A 26,139-nucleotide genomic window follows, 5' to 3' on the forward strand; every position below is an offset into this window, starting at 1 on the left:
AAAAGACATAAGTTTATCAATAATGACTATACAGAAGTCACATATGGAAGTGGGGGCCAACTTTTGGCTATTTTTCAAATTTCAGAATACCAGTTCTTAAAATAAACTTAATATACTAAGTAGTTTACTTAATTAAATGTTTAGATGTGTATATATTTAGAAAAGGATAGTTTTATGTTGTTCAAATTCGGGAACTCATGATCTAGATGGAGATATCAAACATACACATTTAAGACAGAGTATGGTAGGCTTAACCACATCTATTATCTAACTGTAGCTGTGTAACAAATTACCCTCAAATTAAGTGGCTTATAAACACAAACACAGTTTCTGTGAGTCAGAAATTCAAGAGCAGTTTGGCTGTGTGAATTGGCTCAAGGTCTTTCATGATGTTGCAGTGAAGATACTGGCCAGGGCTGCAGTCATCTGAACACTTGACTGGGACTGGAAAAATCTCTTTTCAGTGTGTCCCTTTCACATGCCTGGCAAACCAAGGCCTCAGTTCCTCTCCACCTGGGCTTCTCCACAGGGCTGCTTAAGTGTTCTCATGACATGGTGGTTGACTTCCTTCAGAAGAACTGATCTAGAAGAGAACAAGGCAGAAGCTGCAATACCTTTTATTGGCTTAGCTTCAAATGTCACGTATCATCACTTCCACTGTATCTTATTGGTAATACAGGTCAACCCTATTTGGTGTCAGAGGGAGCAACATAAAGATATGAATACCAGCTGGCAAGGATCATTGGGAGCCATCTTGGAAGCTATCACACCACATGATAATATGTTATATATATGGTAGAATTTCCTAAAAGGGAATACCAGAGTAGATAAGAATTATTTGAAAAGTTTCATTTGGAAATGGAACTTGGTATATAGATCTTTAAAAGCAGACAAAAATCATGCTAATAATGCCTAATATTTTTTTTTTTAATCATCATTTTATTGAGATACATTCACATACCACGCAGTCATACAAAACAAATTGTACTTTCGATTGTTTACAGTACCATTACATAGTTGTACATTCATCACCTAAATCAATCCCTGACACCTTCATTAGCACACACACAAAAATAACAAGAATAATAATTAGAGTGAAAAAGAGCAATTGAAGTAAAAAAGAACACTAGGTACCTTTGTCTGTTTGTTTGCTTCCCCTACTTTTCTACACATCGATCCATAAACTAGACAAAGTGGAGTTTGGTCCTTATGGCATTCCCAATCCCACTGTCACCCCTCATAAGCTACATTTTTATACAACTGTCTTCGAGATTCATGGGTTCTGGGTTGTAGTTTAATAGTTTCAGGTATTCACCACCAGCTACCCCAATTCTTTAGAACCTAAAAAAGGTTGTCTAAAGTGTGCGTAAGAGTGCCCACCAGAGTGATCTCTCGGCTCGTTTTGGAATCTCTCTGCCACTGAAGCTTATTTCATTTCCTTTCACATCCCCCTTTTGGTCAAGAAGATGTTCTCCATCCCACGATGCCGGGTCTACATTCCTCCCCGGGAGTCATATTCCACGTTGCCAGGGAGATTCACTTCCCTGGGTGTCTGATCCCACGTAGGGGGGAGGGCAGTGATTTCACCTTTCAAGTTGGCTTAGCCAGAGAGAGAGGGCCACATCTGAGCAACAAAGAGGCATTCAGGAGGAGACTCTTAGGCACAAATACAGGGAGGCCTAGCCTCTCCTTTGCAGCAACCGTCTTCCCAAGGGTAAAACTTATGGTAGAGGGCTCAACCCATCAAACCACCAGTCCCCTATGTCTGTGGTCATGTTAGCAACCATGGAGGTGGGGTAGGCGAATACCCCTGCATTCTCCACAGGCTCCTCAAGGGGGCACTACATCGTTTTTTTTTTTTTTTTTTTCCTTGTTTGTCTTTTTTCTTTTTTTTTTTTTTTTTTAACTTTCCCTTCTTTTTTCAAATCAACTGTATGAAAAAAAAAGTTAAAAAGAAAACAAACATACAATAAAAGAACATTTCAAAGAGACCATAGCAAGGGAGTAAGAAAAAGACAACTAACCTAAGATAACTGCTTAACTTCCAACATGTTCCTACTTTACCCCAAGAAAGTTACATACTATAGCAACATTTCAGTGAACTTGTTCCTACTACATCCATCAGAAATTAACAGACCATAGTCATTTCTGGGCATCCCCAGAACGTTAAATAGCTTATCTGTTCTTCTTGGATTATTGTTCCCCCTTCCTTAATTGCTCTCTACTGCTAGTTCCCCTACATTCTACATTATAAACCATTTGTTTTACATTTTTCAAAGTTCACATTAGTGGTAGCATATAATATTTCTCTTTTTGTGCCTGGCTTATTTCGCTCAGCATTATGTCTTCAAGGTTCATCCATGTTGTCATATGTTTCACCAGATCGTTCCTTCTTAGTGCCGCGTAGTATTCCATCGTGTGTATATACCACATTTTATTTGTCCACTCATCTGTTGATGGACATTTGGGTTGTTTCCATCTCTTGGCAATTGTGAATAATGCTGCTATGAACATTGGCGTGCAGATATCTGTTCGTGTCACTGCTTTCCGAACTTCCGGGTATATCCCGAGAAGTGCAATCGCTGGATCAAATGGTAGCTCTATCTCTAGTTTTCTAAGGAACTGCCAGACTGACTTCCAGAGTGGCTGAACCATTATACAGTCCCACCAACAATGAATAAGAGTTCCAATTTCTCCACATCCCCTCCAGCATTTGTAGTTTCCTGTTTGTTTAATGGCAGCCATTCTAACCGGTGTTAGATGGTATCTCATTGTGGTCTTAATTTGCATCTCTCTAATAGCTAGTGAAGCTGAACATTTTTTCATGTGTTTCTTGGCCATTTGTATTTCCTCTTCAGAGAACTGTCTTTTCATATCTTTTGCCCATTTTATAATTGGGCTGTCTGTACTATTGTCATTGAGTTGTAGGATTTCTTTGTATATGCAAGATATCAGTCTTTTGTCAGATACATGGTTTCCAAAAATTTTTTCCCATTGAGTTGGCTGCCTCTTTACCTTTTTGAGAAATTCCTTTGAGGTGCAGAAACTTCTAAGCTTGAGGAGTTCCCATTTATCTATTTTCTCTTTTGTTGCTTGTGCTTTGGGTGTAAAGTCTAGGAAGTGGCCTCCTAATACAAGGTCTTGAAGATGTTTTCCTACATTATCTTCTAGCAGTTTAATGGTACTTTCTTTTATATTGAGATCTTTGGTCCATTTTGAGTTAATTTTTGTGTAGGGGGTGAGGTAGGGGTCCTCTTTCATTCTTTTGGATATGGATATCCAACTCTCCCAGCCCCATTTGTTGAAAAGACCATTATGGCTCAGTTCGGTGACTTTGGGGGCCTTATCAAAGATCAGTCGGCCATAGATCTGAGGGTCTATCTCTGAATTCTCAATTCGATTCCATTGATCTATATGTCTATCTTTGTGCCAGTACCATGCTGTTTTGGCAACTGTGGCTTTATAATAAGCTTCAAAGTCAGGGAGTGTAAGTCCTCCCACTTCGTTTTTCTTTTTTAAAGTGTCTTTAGCAATTCGAGGCATCTTCCCTTTCCAAATAAATTTGATAACTAGCTTTTCCAAGTCTGCAAAGTAGGTTGTTGGAATTTTGATTGGGATTGCATTGAATCTGTAGATGAGTTTGGGTAGAATTGACATCTTAATGACATTTAGCCTTCCTATCCATGAACATGGAATATTTTTCCATCTTTTAAGGTCCCCTTCTATTTCTTTTAGTAGAGTTATGTAGTTTTCTTTGTATAGGTCTTTTACATCTTTGGTTAAGTTTATTCCTAGGTACTTGATTTTTTTAGTTGCTATTGAAAATGGTATCTTTTTCTTGAGTGTCTCTTCAGTTTGTTCATTTCTAGCATATAGAAACATTACTGACTTATGTGCATTAATCTTGTATCCCGCTACTTTGCTAAATTTGTTTATTAGCTCTAGTAGGTGTATCGTTGATTTCTCAGGGTTTTCTAGATATAAGATCATATCATCTGCAAACAATGACAGTTTTACTTCTTCTTTTCCAATTTGGATGCCTTTTATTTCTTTGTCTTGCCGGATTGCCCTGGCTAGCACTTCCAGCACAATGTTGAATAACAGTGGTGACAGCGGGCATCCTTGTCTTGTTCCTGATCTTAGAGGGAAGGCTTTCAGTCTCTCACCATTGAGTACTATGCTGGCTGTGGGTTTTTCATATATGCTCTTTATCATGTTGAGGAAGTTTCCTTCAATTCCTACCTTTTGAAGTGTTTTTATCAAAAACGGATGTTGGATTTTGTCAAATGCTTTTTCAGCATCTATTGAGATGATCAATTGATTTTTCCCTTTCGAGTTTTTAATGTGTTGTAATACATTGATTGTTTTTCTTATGTTGAACCATCCTTGCATGCCTGGAATGAACCCCACTTGGTCATGGTGTATGATTTTTTTAATGTGTCTTTGGATTCGATTTGCAAGTATTTTGTTGAGGATTTTTGCATCTATATTCATTAGGGAGATTGGCCGGTAGTTTTCCTTTTTTGTAGCATCTTTGCCTGGTTTTGGTATTAGATTGATGTTAGCTTCATAAAATGAATTAGGTAGTGTTCCATTTTTTTCAATGTTTTGAAAGAGTTTGAGTAAGATTGGTGTCAGTTCTTTCTGGAAAGTTTGGTAGAATTCCCCTGTGAAGCCATCTGGCCCTGGGCATTTATTTGTGGGAAGATTTTTGATGACTGATTGGATCTCTTTGCTTGTGATGGGTTGGTTGAGGTCTTCTATTTCTTCTCTGGTCAGTCTAGGTTGTTCATATGTTTCCAGGAAATTGTCCATTTCTTCTACATTATCCAGTTTGTTGCCATACAGTTGTTCATAATATCCTCTTATAATTTTTTTAATTTCTTCAGGATCTGCAGTTATGTCACCTTTTTCATTCATTATTTTGTTTATATGGGTCTTCTCTCTTTTTGATTTTGTCAGTCTAGCTAGGGGCTTGTCAATCTTGTTGATCTTCTCAAAGAACCAACTTTTGGTGATATTTATCCTTTCTATTGTTTTTTTGTTCTCTATGTCATTTATTTCTGCTTTAATCCTTGTTATTTCTTTTCTTGTACTTGGTTTAGGATTGGTTTGCTGTTCATTTTCTAGCTTCTTCAGTTGATCCATTAGTTCTTTGATTTTGGCTCTTTCTTCCTTTTTAATATATGCGTTTAGTGCTATAAATTTCCCCCTTAGCACTGCTTTTGCTGCATCCCATAGGTTTTGGTATGTTGTGTTCTCATTTTCATTCGTCTCTATATATTTAGCAATTTCTCTTGCTATTTCTTCTTTAACCCACTGATTGTTTAGGAGTGTGTTGTTTAACCTCCAGGTATTTGTGAATTTTCTAAGTCTCTGATGGTTATTGACTTCTAATTGTATTCCATTGTGGTCAGAGAATGTGCTTTGAATAATTTCAATCTTTTTAAATTTATTGAGGCTTGTTTTATGTCCCAGCATATGATCTATTCTGGAGAAAGTTCCGTGAGCACTAGAAAAGTATGTGTATCCTGTTGATTTGGGATGTAATGTCCTGTAGATGTCTGTTAAATCTAATTCATTTATCAGATTGTTTAGGTTTTCAATTTCCTTATTGGTCTTCTGTCTGGTTGATCTATCTATAGGAGAGAGTGATGTGTTGAAGTCTCCCACAATTATTGTGGAAACATCAATTGCTTCCTTTAGTTTTGCCAATGTTTCTCTCATGTATTTTGTGGCACCTTGATTGGGTGCATAGACATTTACGATTGTTATTTCTTCTTGCTGAATTGCCCCTTTTATTAGTATGTAGTGGCCTTCTTTGTCTCTCAAAACATCCCTGCATTTGAAGTCTATTTTATCTGAGATTAATATTGCTACACCTGCTTTCTTTTGGCTGTAGCTTGCATGAAATATTTTTTTCCATCCTTTCACTTTCAGTTTCTTTGTGTCCCTGTGTCTAAGATGAGTCTCTTGTATGCAACATATTGATGGTTCATTTTTTTTGATCCATTCTGCGAATCTATATCTTTTAATTGGGGAGTTTAATCCATTTACATTCAACGTTAAAACCGTGAAGGCATTTCTTGATTCGGCCATCTTATCCTTTGGATTATGTTTGCCATATTTTTCCCTCTCTCTATTAATATCCTTTATTGTACCCATACCGAATCTCTTTAGTACTGAACCTTTCTCCAAGTCTCTCTGTCCTGTCTTTGTTTCTCTGTCTGTAGGGCTCCCTTTAGTATCTCCAGTAGGGCAGGTCTCTTGTTAGCAAATTCTCTCAGCATTTCTTTGTCTGTGAAAAATTTAAGCTCTCCCTCAAATTTGAAGGAGAGCTTTGCTGGATAAAGTATTCTTGGCTGGAAATTCCTCTCACTCAGAATTTTAAATATATCGTGCCACTGCCTTCTCGCCTCCATGGTGGCTGCTGAGTAGTCACTACTTAGTCTTATGCTGTTTCCTTTGTATGTGGTGAATTGCTTTTCTCTTGCTGCTTTCAGAACTTGCTCCTTCTCTTCTATGTTTGACAGTGTGATCAGTATATGTCTCGGAGTGGGTTTTTTTGGATTTATTCTATTTGGAGTTCGCTGAGCATTTATGATTTGTGTATTTATGTTGTTTAGAAGATTTGGGAAGTTTTCCCCAACAATTTCTTTGAATACTCTTCCTAGACCTTTACCCTTTTCTTCCCCTTCTGGGACACCAATGAGTCTTATATTCGGACGTTTCATATTATCTATCATATCCCTGAGGTCCATTTCGAGTTTTTCAATTTTTTTCCCCATTCTTTCTTTTATGTTTTCATTTTCCATTCTGTCATCTTCCAGGTCACTGATTCGTTGTTCAACTTCCTCTAGTCTTGTACTATGAGTGTCCAGAATCTTTTTAATTTGGTCAACAGTTTCTTTAATTTCCATAAGATCATCCATTTTTTTATTTAGTCTTGCAATGTCTTCTTTATGCTCTTCTAGGGTCTTCTTGATTTCCTTCATATCCCGTACTAGGGTCTCATTGTTCATCTTTAGTTCTTTGAGTAGCTGCTCTAGGTGTGTCTCTTCTGGTCTTTTGATTTGGGTGCTTGGGCTTGGGTTATCCATATCGTCTGGTTTTTTCATATGCTTTATAATTTTCTGTTGTTTTTGGCCTCGTGGCATTTGCTGACCTTGATAGGGTTCTTTTAGGGTTTGTAGACCAGTTGAAGTCCTTATCTCTAATTTATCAGATCTACAGCTTCGTGGAGTACACTTTCTCTAACTAACCAGCAGGTGGCGTCCACGAGACACCTGTTCTCCACAAGCCAGATCTCCCCTGCTTAGCCTTTTTGGTGAGTGGGGGAGTGAGTCTTGTGGGGCCCAATTGGTGTCCCAAGCTTGCGTGTGTAGTTGGTGTTGCCTGCCCTGTATGTGGGGCATGTTTCTGGGCAGTCGGGGAGGGGGGGTGGCCCTAACAATCAAATCTCCCTGATGATCCTAGAGTTTTAAAGCTACTGCAATAGTCTAATCCTTCAGTTCAGTCCTGCCACAGTTTGTCTCTGCCACTGACCCACAAGTCTTTGGTATTGGCGTATGGCTCCTGAGACTTGCAAGTGGGCCCCTCTTCCAGGCTGTGCACCCCGGGTCCTCTGTTGAGGGATGACTGTGCTATGTCGCAGGTGAGTGCCGTCCCCCCAGGGCAGTTCTGGGCTGCTGGGCTGTGTTGGGAGGCTCCCAGTCTGCTCAAATGATGGCTGAATGGGGCTCTGTTAATTCACACTGCTCCCCCTTCCCAGCTCTGGGACATTCAGCTGAGGTTGCAGGGAAGGCTAATGTCCACGCCCAGTTTTGTGGTGTGTGCCTGTTATTTGAAGCACTTCCGTCACACTGGGTTGTCTGGGGCAGCTCTGGGCTATGGGGCTGGCGATGGGCAGGAGTGTTTCCTGTCCACCAGGATGGTGGCTGTGAGCGGACACCCCCCTTTTCTTGGGAAGTTGTGTTGTTTAGTGAATTTTCTCAGCCACTGGATTATTGCCTTTTGTCTCAGAGCTCTCTTAGTTCTGCTCTTGATTTGACGTGCCCAAATTTCAATTCTTTGAAGCTTTCTGTATTGAGCTTCTTAGAGTAATTGTTTTAGAAAAAGCAAAAAGGATTTAAAAAAAATAAATAAATAAATAAAAAACGGCCCTCCTCAGAGATCTAATGGGTTATTGAAATGCTAATAGACAAAGCAACCAGGGCCATTAAGGAAAAGTGCCCAGGGCAGAGAGATCAGCCTTGCTTCGGGATTTGCATATGCGCCTCAAGGCCTGATCTCCGCCCTTCCCCTTTCTGTGTTCACCAGAACTCCAAAAATCCTCTGCTTTTATTTTGGAGTTTTTCGTGTTGTTTTTTTTCTATGCCTGTCTCCTCTCTGCTGGGCTGGCTGCTCTCAGAGTCTCTGGTGTCTGGCCTCAGTCTATCTATGGTTGGAGTTTGAATCAGTAGAATGAGTTTCCGGTAAGAGCAGCCACTGCAATTCTCCCTTCTCCTTCCTGGAGCTGACAGCCCCTCCTCCCCCGGGACTGAGCCTGGCAGGGAGGGGCGTGGGTCCCCTGGCCGCAAAAACTTACAGATTTCGCTGATCTCAGCAGTTCCACGTTTTCATGAGTGTTGTATGAAGTATGCCCAAAGACAGATTGCTCTGTGGTGTCCAGTCCACGCAGTTCCTGGCTTTTTACCTACTTTCCTGGAGGAGTAACTAAAACCAATGCCTAATATTTTTATGTCAGTTTTCAATTGATGAGACACATCTGTATCCATTGAGCTCAAGACAGATATTATTATCCATATTTTATAAATGAGGGAAGTTAAGCCTCATAGAAGTTGAATGTCTTTCCTAAGTTTACACAACTAATAAATGTTAGAGTTGGAATTGTAAGCCAAAGCAGCTAATTCTTAGCTATTCTACTCACTCAACTTAAATGAAAATATTTCATTAGGTAGAAGGAAGGTGAGGTGGCGACTCAAGAAGGGAAGCATTATTATTGTGCACAAGCTAAGAATTGCAAGGAAATAGGAAAGCCTGAAAATAATGAGGTTTTTCCTTACTTGCCACTAAACATTGTTAGAGTTTTCTATATCTTATTTCTGAAGTGGACAGAAGGACTAATGTTAATGAGAGACTCAGCAAAGTATAAAGTTGAACAATGGAACCAAATTTGTGATCTAGAGCAAGTAGGAATAACTTTTATTATACATCATTAATCATCTTTGTATTCTAACATTAATGTATCATTTCTATCAACCTAATCTTCTTATTACTTTCTCATATGGTCTTGAGTATAAGGTGCTTCATCTGATTAAATTGTCTTATAAATTTAATTTCTCACTAAATTGTCTTGTTATATTTCATTGGACCTATTTATCAAATTCCATTGAATGTATGTCACATTTGTAAATGTTCTAGCCAAAGGCAAAGGAAGTGGAGGAGTAAAAACAGCCAAGTTATATGCCTGGGTAGCACTTCAGTCATTGCCAGAAGAAATGGTTATTAGTCCCTGCCTATTAGACTTTCTGGAAAAGGCTCTGGAAACTATCCCAATTACACCAATTGAACGGAATTATACAGGTAGGCATCCTCCTTTAAATCCTTCTTATATACTTACTTCTCCCATCACATATATTTTGGGGGCCTATTACTTAGAAGGTATGATATGATATAATATGATATGATATATATGATATATGGTATGATATATGATCTGTATAGTCAATGATAAGTATAGAAGAATTATAAAACTGAAAAGGAACTTGAGAGATCATCTAGTCTTCATTTACCAAAGAAGAAACTAAGTCCTGGTGAGATTCTATGATTTTCCTAAAGCCACAGCTACTTAATGACAAAATTAACATCTCCACACTCCTAGTATTGAGCTATATCTGTTACACTATATCTGGACTTAGGGTGAAAAAAGATCCCATACAGGAAGTGAGGCATTGAATGGCATGGCTAGAAGGCCCTAGATCTGGGAGAAAGATTTGAAACCCAAACAGTGTTGCGAAGGGGAGCTATACATTGGGTGACGGGTTTCTAAAACTAAACCCAGTTTGAGAGTAACCATTCATTTCCCTGGTTTGCATAGGTCCTACATAAGTGTCTCTCAGAGACATAATCAATGTTGCTTTCTTTGTACATTTTTGGTATAATAGCAGGCAAATTTGAGTTTGGAAGCATGCGCAAGAGGTTTGAATCAAGAAACATATTAGAATGATGGGATATAGAAGCAAATGTTTCTGGGTGTCCATATCCCTTATCTCAGTATTAGCGTAATAGAAAAGGATTTTTTAATAGTTTGCATTTGTACTCATAATAAAACTTAAAACTAAATATTTTAACAGCTATCAGCTCACAAGATGAAGATATGGGACATTTTGAAATACCAGATCCTATGGAAGAGTCAACAACATCATTAGTATCATCTTCAACGTCTGCTTACTCTTCCTTCCCTGTAGATGTTGTGGTTTATGTACGAGTTCAGGTGATATACATTGTCTAGTCTTTTTTATTTTAAAGAAAAAAGTCATTCTTGAGTTTGTTTGAACATTTTCAGCTGATTTCCCTTTAAAGTTTTCTTAACTTTATAAGTTCATGGACCTTTGGGATGGCTATGATGTTTTGTGGGTTACCTGAACTGTCAAGAAGTATATGTGAAATTTTATGTGTATATTTACGTTTTTGCTGAGAAGTGTCACAGATCTTTAGGTTTTCAAAATTTTAATTTCATACGTTTGTGGCAAAAATAAAAATACAGTATGTAAGTTAAAACCCTTTTTTAGCATTGTATGCTTTGTTAGTATGACACCTTTATTTCTTGCCATTATGTTCCTTTCTCTGGGCAGTCAAAATGTGTAATTGAGATATGAAGTCACAATGATACCTTTATTAGAATTATTGCTCAGAGTTTTCAATTTAAAATATAAAGGAAGTTACTTCCTTAAAAGAATTGATTATGAATTAGTATAATATGAGTATAAACATCTTTAAATTTCTGAAATATTTAAATGTATTGCTTAGAGATGACTCCTCAGATACTTGTTTTTTTTAAAATGATGCCATCTTGTTAATATATTCCGGTTCATGTATTATCCTTCTAGTTGAAAAAACTAGGACATTAAACACAAAACACTATTAAGTGTCAAGTGAGTAAACATGATAAAAATTTTGGTATATGTGAATTGAAATTAAATGGAACTTTTGGGATCCAGTATTTTTGTCTTTTTTATACTTTTTAGCCCTCACAGATCAAGTTTAGCTGTTTACCAGTATCAAGAGTAGAATGCATGCTAAAGCTGCCGTCCCTGGACTTGGTATTTTCTTCAAACCGAGGAGAACTCGAGACTTTAGGAACTACATATCCTGCAGAGACTTTATCTCCTGGAGGTAATGCTGCTCAGAGTGGAACAAAGACCTCTGCAAGCAAAACTGGAATGCCAGGTTTAGAAACATTCTTTTATTCCTCTGGTATAAAGTCAAATACTATTTTTAAATAAATAAAATTTTATTAGTAATTAATAAACGCGGTTTTAAAATACATTTGAAAAAGGAGATTATTTTAAATTAAAAAAAACAATCTATAGTAGACCAAAGTTTTCAGTATATTTTATGTGTTTACTAGAACTTGTATATCCTTTAGTTTGTATTTCTAACTGAATGACAATTGGATACCATTTTGTTGTTGGCTTGAATGTACACACTACATGCACCATAAAGTAACTGTCATCTAATAATACAGTGTTCAAGTAATTTTTTAAAATTGTGGTAACATATATACAACAGAAAATTCCTGTTTTAACCACTTTCAATTATATAGTTAAGTGGTGTTAATTACATGTACAACATTGTGCTGCTCTCTCCACTGTCCATTACCAAAACTTTTCCATCACCCCAAACACAAACTCTGTATCTATTAAGCATTAACTCCTCTTTCCCCCTTGTCTCCTCCTCTGGTAACTTCTAATTTCCTTTCTGTCTTTAAATTTGCATATTCTAGTTATTTCATGTAATTGTACCTGTTCTTTTGTGTGTGGCTTATTGCACTCAACATGATGTCTTCAAGGTTCATCCATATTGTAGCAAGCATCAGAACTTCATTCCTTTTTTAGGGCTGATTGGTATTCCATTGTATGTATATACCATATTTTGTTTATGCATTCATCTGATGGTGGACACTTAGGTTGCTTCTGCCTTTTGGCTATTGTGAAGAATGCCACTATGAATTTCGGTGTGCAAATATCTGACCTAGTCCTTGCTAAAAACTAAATACTCTTTTGGGTATGCAACTTAAAAGTGGAATTGCCAAGTCTTATGGTAATTCTATGTTTAACTTTTTGAGGAACCAACAAGCTGTTATTCACAGTGGCTGTACCATTTTACATTTCCACCAACAATGGATGAGGGTTCCTATTTCTCTGCATCTTCACCAACACTTGTTATTTTCTTTTTTTTAAATAATGGCCATTCTACTGATTGTGAGGTGGTATCTCATTGTGTTTTTTATTTACATTTCCCTAATGGCTAATGAAGTTGTGCATCTTTTTATGTGCTTATTGGCCATTTTATATCTGCCTTAAAGAAACATCTGTTCAAATCCTCTGCCCATTTTTTTTTATTGGGTTGTTTGTCTTTTTGATTGAGTTGTAGGAGTTCTTTATATATTCTGGATAGTAAACCCTTATCAGACTTATGGTTTCCCATTCTGTAGGTTGTCGTTTTTTCACTTTTTTGAGAATATCCTTTGCACAAAAGTTTTAAATTTGGGTGAAGTCCAATTTATCTACTTTTTCTTCTGGCACTCGTGTCATACATAAGAACTCATTGCCTAATCTAATACAAGGTCCTGAAGATATTCCCCTGTTTTTTTCTAATATTGTGGTAGTTTTAGCTCTTATACTTAGGTTACTGATCCATTTTAAATTAAATTTGCATATGGTTTAAGGTAGTCAACTTTCATTCTTTTGCATATGGATGTCCAGTTTTCCAGCACCAGTTGCTGAAGAGACTATTCTTTCTCCATTGAATAGACTTGGCTACCCTTGTCAAAAGTCAATTGGCCAGAGTGTTCAAGTACTTTTGAATGCTTTATTTTATGCTAGATTTTTACATGTAAGAGTAATCAGTGTTGCAAATGGAAAATAAGAGCTGAATTAAAATTGTATCAGATATATATATTTAAATGGTGAATTCTGTTACCTTACCCAAATGTGATTCACGAAAGGTTTTGTTTTAAAAACAGAACTAATAATCATGCTGATGAGATCATCACTGTTCACTATATTAAAGCTCAGTGTCATCTCTGCCATAAAAATTATAGCTATCACAAATACAAATGATAAAGATTTAATTGAATACTTTTAAAGGAAAAAAAACAAGATTAAATGACAATTCATAAGAACTGGTGTATCTTTAAAACAGTGGTTCTTATTTGGGAGTGATTTTACCTCCAGGGGATATTTGACAATGTCAGGGGACAATTCAACTGGCATTTAGTGAGGAGGCCAGGGATGCTGATAAATATCCTACAATGCACGTGACATATCTCCCCTACCTCTCTACCCCTACCCCAAACAAGGAATTATTTGGTCTAAAATAACAGCGTCAAGGTTTAGAAAGCCTGAATTAGAGTGACAAAAACAAAAACAAACAAACAAAAAACTCCATTTTTAAGAGAAGTATGAAGACAGTGGAGAGCGAAACAACTCTCTGATTTGGAAGGAAATGCAGCTCAGGTTTTGGCTCCTGTTTATGATCAGTCACCTTGGGATTTGAAACTTTATCCTAATAATCAAGTATCAATAGGAAAAATTATTTTTTTCTTGGAGAAATAGAAATTATTTAGTTCCCTAGTATTTACTTGTAACACTGGGTAAATGGTTAAAGCAAAACATTTGTTTGGCTCTTTGTTTCTTTGAAAGTTTCATCACAAAACAGAAAATGTTAATTCCTTAGAAGAAAATCTTTTGCTAATGTGATCGCCCATTGTCTTACAGTAGCTCCAAAATATTGCTGTAATTGTGTTATAGTGAGCCATATATTGGGATGGTAGTGTTGGTTTTTGAAAGCATATTTTTCTTATTATAAAAGTTATTCATTCATTATAGAAAATATAGAGAATAGAAAAGTACTAAGAATGAAGTGAAAATAACAATATCCCTTTCTTTATAACCAGTGTTATCAGCCCTATTCCCAAGCATTTTTGAAGAAATACAGTCTTTTTCCCAGGCAAGATTTAATATGGTCTCTTCTGCTGTGTAACTTTTTAAAATATAAAATATCATTTTATTTACCCAAATCATTAACTTTCTCAAATCAATAACTTTAATGATTGCACAATATTCCATCATGTGGATCATATATATTTGTGATGCCTTGGGCTTTTTGTTTTGTGTTTTTAGTTTGTAAATAATATTGTAATGAACATTTTTGTATATAAATATTTATAAATATCCTTAGGATAAATTCTTAAAAGTGAATCCTATGTCAGAGTGTGAACATTTTAAAGCATTTGATCTGTTTTGCTCACTAATAAGACTAAAATTTCTACACACTCATCACAAGACAACCAAGTTCACTGTACTCTTCCCAACATTGTGCTTTAAATTTATTTTAATTTGTATTTTATTACTTTATAACAAATATATAAACATTGCCTGTTTTTCTGTTGCCACATTCACCATTTTCTTAATGACAAAATGTCACATAAATTATTAATGCTTAAATTATTATAGCACTACATACGTACCATGCTAGGAATATGTAGTAAAAGGAATATGAAAAGGAGCACTTCTTTCTTATACCCTTATTTTATGATTCTTTAGAAAATGGAAAAAATCAAATACCACTCCTCATTTTATCACCATAAAACATTCAAGAAGGAGTGATGATGAGAATAAATTTACAGAAAGTATATGTTATGACAATATCCATTCTTTTATAGATCTTTATTGAATGCCTATGTGGTCAGGGTTCAGTGCTAGGGGTTGAGCATTCAATGGCGAACCTAAAAGGCTATTAATGTGGAACTTAAATTGAATTGGAGAAACCAATAATAAACAAGCAAACAAACACATTCTAAGTAGAAAGGTGAAGTGGTTAAATATGGGTTAGTCAAGCAGAGAACTGGAGGAATGAACACTCCAGGCAGATCATACAAAATCCATGAATGAGGAGGGAGTTTGGCAACTTTGAAACAAAATAGAACTGTTTAAGTGAGGCATTGTGAAGAAAGTATAGACTGGCCTGAGAAAAGGGTTCAATAGATAGGAAAGAACTGAGTCATGTCAGGAAGCCAATGAAAGGGTGCGCAGGGAAGTGGACATCACTCTGATTTACACTTTAATACACCAGACCAGCTGTAGTATGGCACTTGAGGGGAACAAGAATGGTAGGAAGAAGGGAGAGCAGTTGGCCATTGTAGCTGTCCAGACAGAGTTGATGATTGCTTAGGTTGAACAGCAGCAAGTGTGGATGGAGGGAAGCTGACAGACTTGATAAATGTTAGATATAGAAATGATAGATTGCATGATAGGGAGTCAGGATGAGAAGAACTACTCCCAGGTTTGTGACTGAGCTATTTGCATAGATGCATCATTTACTGGAGGTGGGAAACACTGGAAGGAAAGCAAAATCGGATGGAAATATCAAGAGTTCAGTTTTGGACATGATATACTTTTTAGATGCCTGTGACCCATTCTAGTAGGATGTCAGATTATCAGTTGCAAAACATGAATCCAAAGGAGAACTGCGCTGGCAATATATATTTTAGAATTATCAGAAAAATCATATAATACTCTATTCAAATGGTCTCATAATATTTAGTTTAAAGCATATTTGAATTTGGCTTTGTTCAGCACTAGCAAATGTTGCTGATAAGTACACTTGGCTCTCTGAGATATCTTTTCCTTTCTCCATTCTCATCCCTGCTCTGACTTCACTGTTACATAGTGAAACCCAGACTCCATCTATATGATTTGGATTTTTTCCCTCACTTTGTTCTCCTCTTTTGCCTAAACCCCAATTATTTTGGACCTCTTCTACTGCTTATAATACTTAAAAGTCCTCACTTTGATATCAAGGAATTAAATCTATTGATTGTTTTGTTTCCATTTTATTTTTCAGTCATGTTTGGTCCTTGAGAACATAATATTAGTGTCCTGCTTTTTTTTTATATTCTGTGGTTTATAATTATTTTGTATTTCTTGTGTTCACATAGGTTCATCAGGATTAGGCAGTCCTCTTGGCAGAAGTCGACATAGTAGTAGTCAGTCAGATCTGACCAGTTCCAGCAGCAGTTCATCTGGCTTGAGCTTCACAGCATGCATGTCTGACTTTTCCCTTTATGTATTTCATCCATATGGAGCAGGGAAACAAAAAACTGCCGTTTCTGGTCTCACACCTGGATCAGGAGGATTAGGTATACTGTGTCTTTTCCAAATTTATAGCACCTTTTCAAGTTGTTGTCTTTTCAGAAACCATGAAACCTTTAATAATGGATACAAACCAAGATCAGAAACTTCTATTACTTTTCCCTTTTAATAATATGTCTTGTCCCTATGTAATAAGTAGAAAATAAAAAAGTAATTATAGTAAATTGATTACTCAAGAATTTAAAAAATTCAGAATAGTTTATAGATGACATACACAGTACAGTAATCTCTTTGGAGATTAAAGATTACTTGTGTTACTTAATGTTTAAGTGTTTTACCAAATCATTCTGTTTATATAAGAAATTATCTATAAATAGTAAAATTTTAAAGTGAATGGGTCACATTTTTAAATTTAATATAATACTATTATTTAAGTTGTTTATTGTACTTAAATTCTACTGGCATTTTAAAGTGCAGATGAACCTATTAAAACTGCATGTGGTCTTGAAATTAGTGAAAACCTCTTGACTAATATTTAGATAGATAATGTAGACATAGACACCATGTAAATATTAGTTTTTGTCATGGGGAACTGTTTTAAAAATCATCAATTATGTTTATGGTATTGAACCTATCCAGCTATTGTTAGAAATTCTAATACTCATTAGATGATTCTGCTTAAATTTTTACCTTACTTAAATGAATTTAATTTATGGCATCTTCCTTTGTATTGGATAATTTTCATTAACTAAATAATCATGTGTATGTATATATGTATATGTGTATATATGTATATATATGTGGGGTCTTGTTTTGCTTTCTTTTTAGGAAATGTGGATGAGGAACCCACTTCAGTCACTGGTCGGAAAGACTCCCTCAGTATAAACCTTGAATTTGTAAAAGTGAGTTTGTCTCGGATAAGGCGTTCAGGAGGTACCTCATTTTTTGAAAGTCAGTCTGTAAGCAAGTCTGCAAGCAAAATGGACACTACATTAATAAATATATCTGGTACATAATTTTATAGTTTTTAAATTAAAATATTATCTTTCAGAATTAATGGCCTCCTTTTTACCAGTGTTTTCATATTAAATACATTGAATAATATTAAGCTTTTTGTGAAAGTTTATTTAAAGGAAAAGTTTGACAATCCAGCCTAGTCCACTTGATCAATCCAGGTGATCAATGTTAGAAATGTTATCTACAACGGCCAAAATATGCCTAATTAAATGCTTGAAAACTGCTTTTTTCCTTCACTTCTCTATCATGAATTGATAAAATTTCTCATTTTAACTAGCTATGTGAATATTGACAAATCTTTTATTCTTTCATCTTTACATTGTGTGATTTGAATATTTAAAATTAAATGCATGTGAAACATTTTGAATAATTCAGAGTACAAGGTGAATGCAAACTTTTGTAATTCTTTATTGGACTGATATGGTATGCACAACCAGCCCAGTATTCATTCAGCAAACATATATTGAGCCCATATTTTACTGTAAACTCGTGCCAGGCACTATGCTAGGTGATTTGAGGACAGTAGGCATGAATAAGACAACATCTTATTATGTGTGGACAGATAAATGACAGTGAAGTGTGATAAATGCTATAAATGGAGGTTTACCAAAAAAAGAGGAAACAACAAATTCTGTCTTATATGGGAAATCAGAGAAGGTTTCACAAAAGAAGTACTATTTGGGCCAGATCTTGAAAATTGAATAGGAACATACTTGGCTTTACCCACATGGTATTCAATGACCCAGAAGCATCAAAAAGAATGCTTTTGAACATACTTTGGTTCATTGTTGCTGAAGTATAGGTATAAAGGAACATTTAATTGGTTTACAGAGTAGGCAGGGACAGACAGAAACAGGAGTGGCTAGAAGTAGAGCTGATAAAATAGACTGTACACCAAGCTAAAGAAATGGTTCTGATCTTTTGGGCAGTGAATACCAATAGAAGTTTTTAAGACATGGAATGGTGCTTTCAGATTGGTATTTTAAAAAGGAATTGATGATAGCCTGAAAGATGGGAAAGGAAAGATGTTTGAGGAGGCCATTGAAATAGACCAAACAATAGGGGATGAAGGCCTAAACTGACAGTAAAAAAAGAAAAAAAGGAGAGGAGGTGATAATTTCAAGAGAGAATTAGAGAATCCACAAGCTTGAGGACAAGCTGTGTGAGGGACAGTAGAAGAGACAAGAATGCCTTAGTCTTTTAACTTAGGAACAGTGCTGCCATTAATTTAGAAAATAAAGAAGGACATGAACAGGACATTTAGGTGGAATTATCCAGTAGGTGATTAACTGATGGACTGTATGGACCTTGGCTCAGGCTGAAATAGAAATTTGAGATGTGGGTGTCATTGGCAAGTAAATCCTATGAAAGTAACGGTGGAATAGAAAAACACATAAAGCAGAGCAGAAGGGTGCTCAGAGAAGAGTGCCCAGAGAAGAACCCCGGAAAAAAGCCTTCAGAATTTTTTCAGACTGACAAGTCACTGCTCTGTCTAAAAGGAAAACATATAGCTATGTGGTTTGCAACTACTTTTGAGGAAATTGGTATCAAAACTCATCCTGCTTCGTTTTCTGTATTTAAGAGCCTCGTGTTAAAGTTGAAAGCTGGTTGTAAGATAAATCTTTAGAACCTCTGAGAATTTCATGATAAAGTGATAATAGAATTCCAACCTCACTTCACCTCAAAAAAGGAAATGAAATTACTAGTGTTAGAATGTGCTATTTCTGTAATTTGTGGAAGGATCATATTTATCACTTGCTAACTATAATGTATAAATTATTTTGATAGTTCATGATTTGTAGTAACATAATTATAGGTTACCTGTATAATATCGTGTCTTATACATACTATGTAAAAATATTAGAAGTTTTGAAAAATCTGTTTCAATTCTAATACATTTTATTTATTTATTATCAGCTGTTTGTGATATAGGGTCTGCTTCCTTTAAGTATGATATGCGCCGACTCAGTGAAATTCTGGCATTTCCAAGAGCCTGGTATAGGAGAAGCATTGCAAGACGCCTTTTCCTTGGAGACCAAACTATAAATTTGCCAAGTAAGATTGTCATGTCATCATAATTATAATTAGGTTACAGTAATAACAATATCCATGATAGGTAACACAAACTTTGCCTTATTTGGTAAGTGGTACCATGTTATTCATGTACTCATTCAACAAATATCTACTGAGCCCTTCATTGACACTGGGGATATATCACAGAACCAAATAGACAAAAGCTTCCCTTCTTGGAGATTACATTTTAGCTGACATTTTATTCTATAATAATTATTCTGTGTCTTTGGAAATTTTGAAAGTGTAGAAATACATTTAGCTATCCAAGTTAATCATAGTTGGTTAAGGGGGGAAAAGAAAATGTTAGGGACATGCTACCATCTTGCCTGTATTTTCCTCTTGGCTTATTTTTTGCTCAAGAAGAGAGCTGTGGAAATGAAAGGTAGAAATCAGTGTGATACAGTGGAAAATATTAGAAAGCCTGGGACTGGGGTCTATTTTGTTTTCTTAAAATGCAAGCAGAATACCCGTCCTGCCCATTTCATGGATTTCTGGGAGAATTAAGTAACATGCCAAAATGTGCTTTGCAAACTTTTAAGTTGCTGTACATTTGCCAAATAGAGAACTAGAAAGAATTTATAATCTAATTAGCAGTGGTGCATGGGTGAAATTTATTATTTTATAACAAAGTGATTTTACCTGTTTATTTGGCTGCCTTTTTTTTTTTACTTTTTTCCTACTTTTCTGCTAGCATCTGGCCCAGGGACGCCTGATTCCATTGAAGGGGTAAGCCAGCACCTTTCCCCTGAATCATCAAGAAAAGCTTACTGCAGGACCTGGGAGCAGCCTAGTCAGTCAGCCTCCTTCACCCACATGCCTCAGTCACCTAATGTATTCAATGAGCATATAATAAATAGCACCATGTCACCAGGGACAGCAGCGCAGAATCTAAAATCCCCAGCTTCTGTCAGATCAAGGAGTGTGTCTGATTCTTCAGTTCCTCAAAGAGGTAACATCATTCTTTTTGTTATCAGTAACCTGCCAATGCCCTAATAAAAATCCAAATTAATTACTCCCAGATCTCTGCCGAAAGTTCAGGGAGATATACTCTTGCAAGTTTTTATGATAGATCAGAAAACAACTGAAAAAACACTCTAAAGTATTGCCAGCATTGGGGACAACTAGATGTCTGGTAACTTTGAAAAGGGTTAGAAAGGAATAAGCATAATATTAGTGTTCTATATGGTATAGTTACTTTTAGAAAGGAAACAAATCTATAGTGTTGTGAAAGCATCCCAAAAGATGCTTTGATATTAAGAAAGTTAATCTTTGTGTTTATTCAGTCATTCTTTTATTCAGGCAGTGTTTTTGAAGCCTTTTAAGTACCAGGCCCTGTACTTGTGCCTGAACATATAAAAATGAGTGATATGTCCTGTCACGAGGTAAGATTAGAGCATAATGAACAAATGCAGGATTGAAGATATACGTTGAGCTAGAAGACAGGCACCCCAGTCAGATTCTGTGTTTCAGAATAGTTCTTGCCTTCAAGCCCTCTATTTGGCAGCAGTTTCTTATGATTTTCGCCTTTGTTAAGAAAATCCCAGGATGATGAATTATCTGTGCAGCTATATCCCATACACATCAGAATTTCCTCATATAAACTAAGTGTTATACAGAACTTTATGCTTTCAAGAAGTAAGGCTGCTAGCACTTACTAAACATTCAGTAAATGGTAGCTGGTACTATAGAGGCAATATGACAAATTTTAAATGTTAAGTTATAATACAAGAATGTCATATTTACTTTTTAGATTATAGTGGTGTAGGCTTTTTGCTTTCCAACTGACTGGGAATATTTGTGAATGAACATGCATTTGATTTTTCTGTTTTTAGATTCACTTTCAAAAACGTCAGCTCCTTTTAACAAATCAAACAAAGCAGCAAGCCAACAAGGAACCCCATGGGAAACACTTGTCGTGTTTGCTATCAACCTGAAGCAATTAAATGTTCAAATGAATATGAGCAATGTGATGGGAAATACAACGTAAGCTATTTAGATGCAAAGAAAAAAATCTATTAGTTGTAATTTTTCTTACATTTTAGTAAAGCAACTCAAAGCCTTTTTTATGGTGAATTTTTGAGACAATAAAGAGTAGATAAAATATGTAACTTGCTTTATCCTGAAAATAGCTTAATCTTAAGGGTGCCATAATATAAAACAGCATGAAATGTCTTATAAAAAGGGGAAAGTTACAAGAAATAGAGTAATTTTCTAGCAAGGAAGATGTCATTCTCAGTGTTAATATTCAAATATTTACCACATGGTTTCTATAAGAAATGTGTTGTTTCTTTGTCAAACTTAACCTTTTTTAAAAAATCATCTGATTTAACTCATATTTTAATTCAAGACATTAGAAGTTGTATGTCTAAATTGTAATGTTTTCTTTTTTTTTTTTTTCCAGTTGGACAACTAGTGGTTTGAAGAGCCAGGGCCGTCTATCAGTAGGAAGTAATCGAGATCGAGAAATTAGCATGTCTGTAGGTCTGGGAAGATCACAGTTAGATTCTAAAGGAGGAGTAGTTGGAGGGACCATAGATGTCAATGCTTTGGAGATGGTTGGTATGTTGAAATTTTACAGCTGATTTAACGTATCTTCAGAAACTACATTGAAAAGATTTGATGAATTTTTCCTATTAGGCATTTCTGTGAAAACTAATTATTGTTTCTATTTTAGCTCATATTTCTGAACATCCAAATCAACAACCCAGTCACAAAATTCAAATTACTATGGGTTCTACTGAAGCTCGTATTGATTACATGGGCTCAAGTATCCTCATGGGTATCTTCAGTAATGCTGATCTTAAGCTTCAGGATGAATGGAAAGTAAATCTGTATAACATGTTGGATTCAAGCATGACTGATAAAAGGTATTTAGCAAAACATAACTTTTTGAACACTTTACATGATTCCATTTAACATATTTTCTGTTATCCAGTGAGAAACCACAATTCATTTTTCCTACAAAATGATTTCATATAGTGCAACTATTATAGGTGAGGGTGGGGTAAGAGAATATTTCCGGTTCTTTCCAACAATCTTCTATAAGATCTGTGATGAAGATTTTGTTTTATGCTCTAGTGAAATTTTTGTCCATGGAGACTTGAAGTGGGATATTTTCCAAGTAATGATATCAAGATCAACTACACCTGACCTGATAAAAATAGGAATGAAGCTCCAAGAATTTTTCACACAACAGTTTGATACCAGCAAACGAGCTCTGTCTACCTGGGGACCGGTTCCTTATCTTCCACCTAAGACAGTGGCTAACAACCTAGAAAAAAGTTCACAAGAACAATGTAAGAATTGGAGTTATGCCTGTATATATTCTTTATCTTCCATTAAATATGTTTCACAATTTTAATTTAAAATAATAGTAACAACAATAATCTATATACCATACTCATAAAGTAAGTCATAGGCCGTTTATCCCATGTCCCTCTTCCCTTCATTCATCAACAGATCTGAATTCATACCTCCCAATGGAAATAGAGGCCATCAATTTGGAAGTTATCATTCATTATCCTCTCCCTCTGCCACCAATTCATCTGTAACTATACCACCTCCATTCTCTTGAATACTAATTGCAATAGTATCATTTTTTGGTTAACAGTATGGGCTGTGGAGTTAGAATGTCTGGGTTTGAATTTGTTAGTTGTATGGATTAGACAGATCGTCTTTTCACTTAGTAATTTAATCAGCAAGTGTTTATTAAGCATCAACCATGTACTTAGACACTGTTCCAGGCATAAGAGAACTAGTGGTGGATACAGTCCTTACCCTCAGGAAGGTTAATTCTAATAGGAGAGACAGACCATAACTAACTCAATATTTAAGATAATTTCAGGTAGAGAAAAGTGCTGAGAAAAAAGAACAAAGCAGGAGGAGACAGAGAATTGCAGGGTGTGGGAGAAGCTATTTTAGTTAGTGTGATCAGGAAAGGCTTTTCTGAAGTGACATTGTATTGGAAGTGCGAATAAATTGAAGGAACTCAGTTAAGATCTAGGGGAAGAGCTTCTACAGTGGGACCACACTTGACTTGTTTGAGGAACACTGAAGTGGCCACTGTGACTGGAGCAGAGTGAGCAAGGAGGAAAGTACTAGCTGTAAATTCAGACAGGTGGGCCACAGATGGGATGGGACGCTATTGGAGATAGCAGAGTTGAGATCCTTTGATTTTCTTTTCCTTAAAATATTCCTTTTTAAAGCATCACTATTGCTGCAATGTAGAAAACAGACTATTGAGGGATAAGAATGGAAGTAAGGAGACCACTAGAAGAACATTGCAGTAGTCCAGGCAGGAAATGATGGTGATTTTGACTAGGAGGGGTGAGAAGTAGCCAGAATCAGGATAATTTTTAATAATGTTTTATCATCACAGAAGCAGGACACATGGCATTGAAGAAAACTAGAAAATGCATACAAGCAAAAAGTAAAAAAATAAAAACATTACATTCCACTCAGAAATCACCACTGTTACCACCTTAGAGCATATACTTCCAGATACCTTTCTGTGCATTTATGTGCACTTTGTACCAAAATTTAGTTCATATTGTTTCATAACCTTCTTCCAGTCAACAATCTCCAACTTCCCATTTTGTTAATTATTCGCTCCTCTAATCTTCAGACCAATTCAAATTTCTACAGTTAATCCAAAAGTATCCTTTACAACTGATTTGTCCAAACCAGTTTCCAATCCAGGGTCATAGGTTAAATCTGGTTATGTTCCTTCACTCTCTCGTTACTTAGCATAGTTCCATTTTTTATGACCTAGATTGTTGAAGAGACCTAGCAAATTGTCCTGCAAAATGTCCTGTCCTGCTTTCTAGATATTTTTCAGTTGCTTCCCTGTGATACCATTTATTTCATTCCTCTAGCCCTTGTATTTCCATTAAACTAGAGTTTATATCAGGCTTATACAAATGGGAGGCGTATTCTGCAGAACACCTGGCCTAGAGTCTTACAAAAATGTCCTTGTCATGAAAAACAAAGGAACAATGAGATTAAAGGAAACTAAAGAGACATGCCAACTAGATACAATGCATGATCCTTGAATGATCCTTGATTGGATCTGGGAAGAGAGGTGTGGAAATAGCCAAAAAGGACACTACTGGGATAAGCAGGAAAATATAAATATGAATTTATGCACTTTAATGTGCATCTGAAACACCTGGAGATCTTGTAGATTCTGAAACAGTAAAGTATGGAGTGGATTTGAGAGTGTGCAGTCATAACACGTTCCCAAGGTGATGTTGATGCTACTGGTCCTCAGACCTCAATTTGAGTAGCAAGCATACAGAAGAATAAAAACAGCAGACTTAAAATCAAGAATCTGCATTTGATTTCTAGGTCTTCCAGTCACTGGGTTCACTTAGCTTTTCTATTACGCTTCTTCGATTGAAAAGAGTCAAGATGAAATACCTAGTTTGCAATTTTATTGTAAGAATTTTATAAAATTGCATACAAATACCTTGTAAATCATTAATTATTACAGGAGTGTTGGTTGTAACTATCATTAGCAAGTACTGGTTTCCTTAGCTTTGTCTTTCCTCATTTAGCATCTTTTCCCAGACTCTTTATTAGCTACTGCCTAATGTTCTTTATTAGCTACTTACTGCTTAATGTTAACTAAATGTAAGGTAATTGTTTTCATCTTACCTGAGTCACTTGCAGCTGTAGAAAGTAACCACCTCCTGCCTTCCCACCCCCATTTCAGGATGTTCATCAGGCACTTCAGGATAAAAGTGTTTTGGCTTTCTTGCAGTGCTTGACGCAGCTCATCATCGTCACTGGCCTGGAGTATTGAAGGTGGTTTCAGGATGCCACATATCCTTATTTCAGATTCCATTACCAGAAGATGGAATGCAGTTTGGAGGATCAATGAGCTTACATGGAAATCATATGACACTTGCTTGTTTTCATGGTCCAAATTTCCGTTCAAAATCCTGGGCCCTTTTTCATTTAGAAGAACCAAATATAGCTTTTTGGACTGAAGCTCAGAAAATCTGGGAAGATGGTAAACTGACAAATTTCCAGCTTTTACTTTTTGTCTAATCTTCTGATATGATTATAAACTACAAAGTAATTTTCTTTTTTCATACTTTTGTCTTATTTTTCCTATAAAATTTCTGTAGCTCATCTCTGTTGTTATGTACCTTACATGTCAAGGAGTTCACTGCAAAGGACTTGATATCTATAAAGTTTAGAACATTTTCAAAACCTATTTCTGAACTTGTCTTCTTATTCCCTGTTTCTTACTGAGGCAATTAAAGTTTCTACTGCTGTGGCTGGCCACAGTCATAATAGTAGTAGTTATAAATATTTATTATAAAAACATGAAGAATAAACTCATAGTGATAGTATGAGGAAATTATTTGACATTTAAGACTATACTGTAGTCTTTATAGGCAAGGCTCTACTATATACCTCTATTTACAGTGACAAATCCAGCCTACTCAGTGGTTCTTAATGGTGAAGGAAGGAATGTTTGCTGCTTTTAATTTTCTTGGAGATAAGTCCAATTATAAGTAAAAGAAAGGAAAGTTATTTGTGCCTTTTTTCTTGTTTATTTACTCCTCATTTTTACAACCTTCCCTATCTGTGTATGACTTAGCTAAATCTATTGGTCTGGAACCACAACTACTTTCTTGCATCTAAATATAATTACTTTAAA

The 26,139-nt window shown here is 35.9% G+C and overlaps 1 protein-coding gene across 8 annotated transcripts in view; it reads left to right on the forward strand.

Annotated features, from left to right (window-relative positions):
• The window catches only part of KIAA1109 (KIAA1109 ortholog), a 236,371-nt gene that overhangs the window by 200,018 nt on the left and 10,214 nt on the right, over positions 1-26,139 (forward strand). For 7 of the 8 annotated variants that reach the window (XM_037830586.1, XM_037830591.1, XM_037830593.1 and 4 more), the window contains 12 exons: positions 9,424-9,585; positions 10,356-10,495; positions 11,250-11,451; positions 16,226-16,426; positions 17,208-17,387; positions 19,314-19,451; positions 20,161-20,418; positions 21,302-21,452; positions 21,871-22,028; positions 22,144-22,336; positions 22,548-22,765; positions 25,231-25,482. In XM_037830586.1, coding sequence (XP_037686514.1) covers positions 9,424-9,585; positions 10,356-10,495; positions 11,250-11,451; positions 16,226-16,426; positions 17,208-17,387; positions 19,314-19,451; positions 20,161-20,418; positions 21,302-21,452; positions 21,871-22,028; positions 22,144-22,336; positions 22,548-22,765; positions 25,231-25,482 — 2,253 coding nt within the window. The remainder of the gene's footprint in view (positions 1-9,423; positions 9,586-10,355; positions 10,496-11,249; positions 11,452-16,225; positions 16,427-17,207; positions 17,388-19,313; positions 19,452-20,160; positions 20,419-21,301; positions 21,453-21,870; positions 22,029-22,143; positions 22,337-22,547; positions 22,766-25,230; positions 25,483-26,139) is intronic. The other variant, XM_037830590.1, reaches the window with a different exon arrangement.

Source organism: Choloepus didactylus, chromosome 3 (assembly GCF_015220235.1).
Source record: "Choloepus didactylus isolate mChoDid1 chromosome 3, mChoDid1.pri, whole genome shotgun sequence".
NCBI lineage: Eukaryota > Metazoa > Chordata > Mammalia > Pilosa > Megalonychidae > Choloepus > Choloepus didactylus.